Source organism: Protobothrops mucrosquamatus, unplaced genomic scaffold (genome assembly GCF_001527695.2).
Source record: "Protobothrops mucrosquamatus isolate PMUCROS unplaced genomic scaffold, P.Mucros_1.0 scaffold6, whole genome shotgun sequence".
Classification (NCBI taxonomy): Eukaryota; Metazoa; Chordata; class Lepidosauria; order Squamata; family Viperidae; genus Protobothrops; species Protobothrops mucrosquamatus.
This window is the reverse complement of record NW_015386393.1, coordinates 2,927,173-2,929,252: the sequence shown is the minus strand read 5'-3', so window position 1 is coordinate 2,929,252 and position 2,080 is coordinate 2,927,173. Positions and strand designations below refer to the sequence as shown.

Here is a 2,080-nt window from a genome sequence, read left to right as displayed (position 1 = left end):
ATAGGGGAGAATCAGCACTCGCGATTTGAATACATGTTAGCAGTTCAAACATCCCAAGGGAGAGACTGTGCCTTCGGCGGTTACTCTTTTCTATTCTCTACGGTCATAGTTTCGGCTTGCAAGCCCCTCGGGGCAGGGAACCTTTTTTTTCTCTCCCTTCTCTTCCTCTGCTCATGCAGCTGCAAGAAAGCTGATCTGCATCGAGCTTGCAAAAATAACTTTCCAACGGGGCCGAGGAGCAGAATCCTTCCACAAGCTCCTCCTCCTCTTTCCCCACCTCGAACCAAGCGCCGCGTGCGTGGCCGGCCTCGCGGTGACATCAGCCCAAGAGGCCGCGCGCTGTTGTATGCAGTTTACGGAGCCGGTCGCCTCGGAGACGGGCCTGCCAGGAGAGACGGGGGAAAAAAAGAGAGAGAGAGAGAAGGAGAGAGAGAGAAAGGGAGAAAAAAAAGAAAAGTGTGTGTGGGGGGGGGGAGGCGGCGGCTCGACGCAGTTCCACATAGGCCCCGCCCTCCATGCAAAAGAACTATCCCAGACGTCATCTGCAGCCAATGGGAGGCGGGTACGGTGAGCTCATCGGGCCGGCGGAAGGTATAAAGGGACCTCCCCGAGGAAGGCGAGCGTCTTGAAGCCGCGCGGAAGAAAGGCGTCGAGGTTCGGCTCTTGGCGGCGGCGTCTAACAAAGCGCTGCCCGGGAAGAAGCCTGACGCTCCTCCTCTCACGTCGGGCGCGCAACTGGGGGCCCTCCCCTGTCCCACATTCCCGAGCGCTTCGCCGTGGTGACCCTAGGTGGCTACCTCCCCTCCGCAGCCTGCGGGGGGGAAGAGGATGGAAATACCTTTCTACCATGACGATGTGTTGATTGCTCTGGCAGCATCGACGGCAGCGCCTTCCTTTCGAAGCGGCAGCGGCAGCGGCGGCGGCCTCCACCAGCCTCTTTTCGACGGCACCATGATGAAAAAAGACGGCTTAGTCTTGGCGCTGAGCGATCAGGTTTTGTCTGGCCTGAAGGCGCCCTCGGGCCATGCCGCCAATGCCCCTTCCGCGCAGCAGCAGCACCACCAGCCGCCGCCGCCAGGGGAAAACCAGACGCTTCTGACTTCCCCGGATCTGGGCCTTCTTAAGTTGGCCTCACCGGAGCTGGAGCGCCTGATCATCCAGTCGAACGGCTTGGTGACGACGACGCCGACCAGCGGCGGCACCCAGTTCCACTTTCCCAAAGGCGGCGGCGGAGGCAGCGCCCCCGACGAGCAGGAGTTTGCTGCGGGCTTCGTGAAAGCCTTGGAGGACCTGCACAACCAGAACCAGCTGGGGGGCGCGGGCCCGATCGGCGGGGAGCTGCCGCCAGCAGCCAGCCTGGCCCAGCAGCAGCAGCAGCAGCAGCAGCAGCCCCCCCTGCCGCCGCCGTCCACCGAGCCTCCGGTGTACGCCAACCTAAGCACGTTCTCCGGCGCAGCCAGCTTTTCGTCCGAGGGAGCTTACCAGGCGCACCCTCGGCTGCAGCCGCCCCCCTCGCTCAAGGACGAGCCTCAGATCGTGCCGGAGGTGGCGAGCTTCGGCGACAGCCCGCCGCTGTCGCCCATCGACATGGACACGCAGGAGCGCATCAAGGCCGAGCGCAAGCGGCTGCGCAACCGCATCGCGGCCTCCAAGTGTCGGCGGCGGAAGCTGGAGCGCATCTCCCGCCTGGAAGAAAAAGTCAAGAGCCTCAAGAACCAGAACACCGAACTGGCCTCGACGGCCAACCTCCTCCGGGAGCAGGTGGCGCAGCTCAAGCAGAAAGTGCTCAGCCACGTCAACAGCGGCTGCCAGCTCCTACCGCAGCAGCAGCAGCAGCCGCCCCACCAGGTTCCGGCCTACTGAAGGGCCCCTCGGCAGGGAAGGAGTTCGCTCGCTACTCGGGGACCCGAGGCCCTCCGCCGACGCGCCTCGATGACCCGCCGGAGGGGGCCCCGTCCTCACCAGGCGCGCCCCTCCGCTTCCATCCCGAAGGGCAACCTGCGAACTGCCCTGGTGCCTTTCGGCGGGCTATCCCTTCCCCCCCCACCCCCGGCACTCTCACATTGGACAGGAACTTGAT

At 64.0% G+C, this 2,080-nt stretch overlaps 1 protein-coding gene across 1 annotated transcript; it reads left to right on the top strand.

The window, feature by feature from the left end:
- The first annotated feature begins 951 nt into the window (after nt 1–951).
- On the top strand, nt 952–1,863 carry JUND (JunD proto-oncogene, AP-1 transcription factor subunit). The gene has a single exon (XM_015810052.2). It carries the CDS (start codon nt 952–954, stop codon nt 1,861–1,863), a length of 912 nt encoding a protein of 303 aa, XP_015665538.2.
- The last annotated feature ends 217 nt before the right edge of the window (nt 1,864–2,080 follow it).

Coding starts and splice junctions, on each gene's coding strand:
- JUND (XM_015810052.2), top strand. CDS start 952: ATGATGAAAAAAGACGGCTTAGTCTTGGCGCTGAGCGATCAGGTTTTG.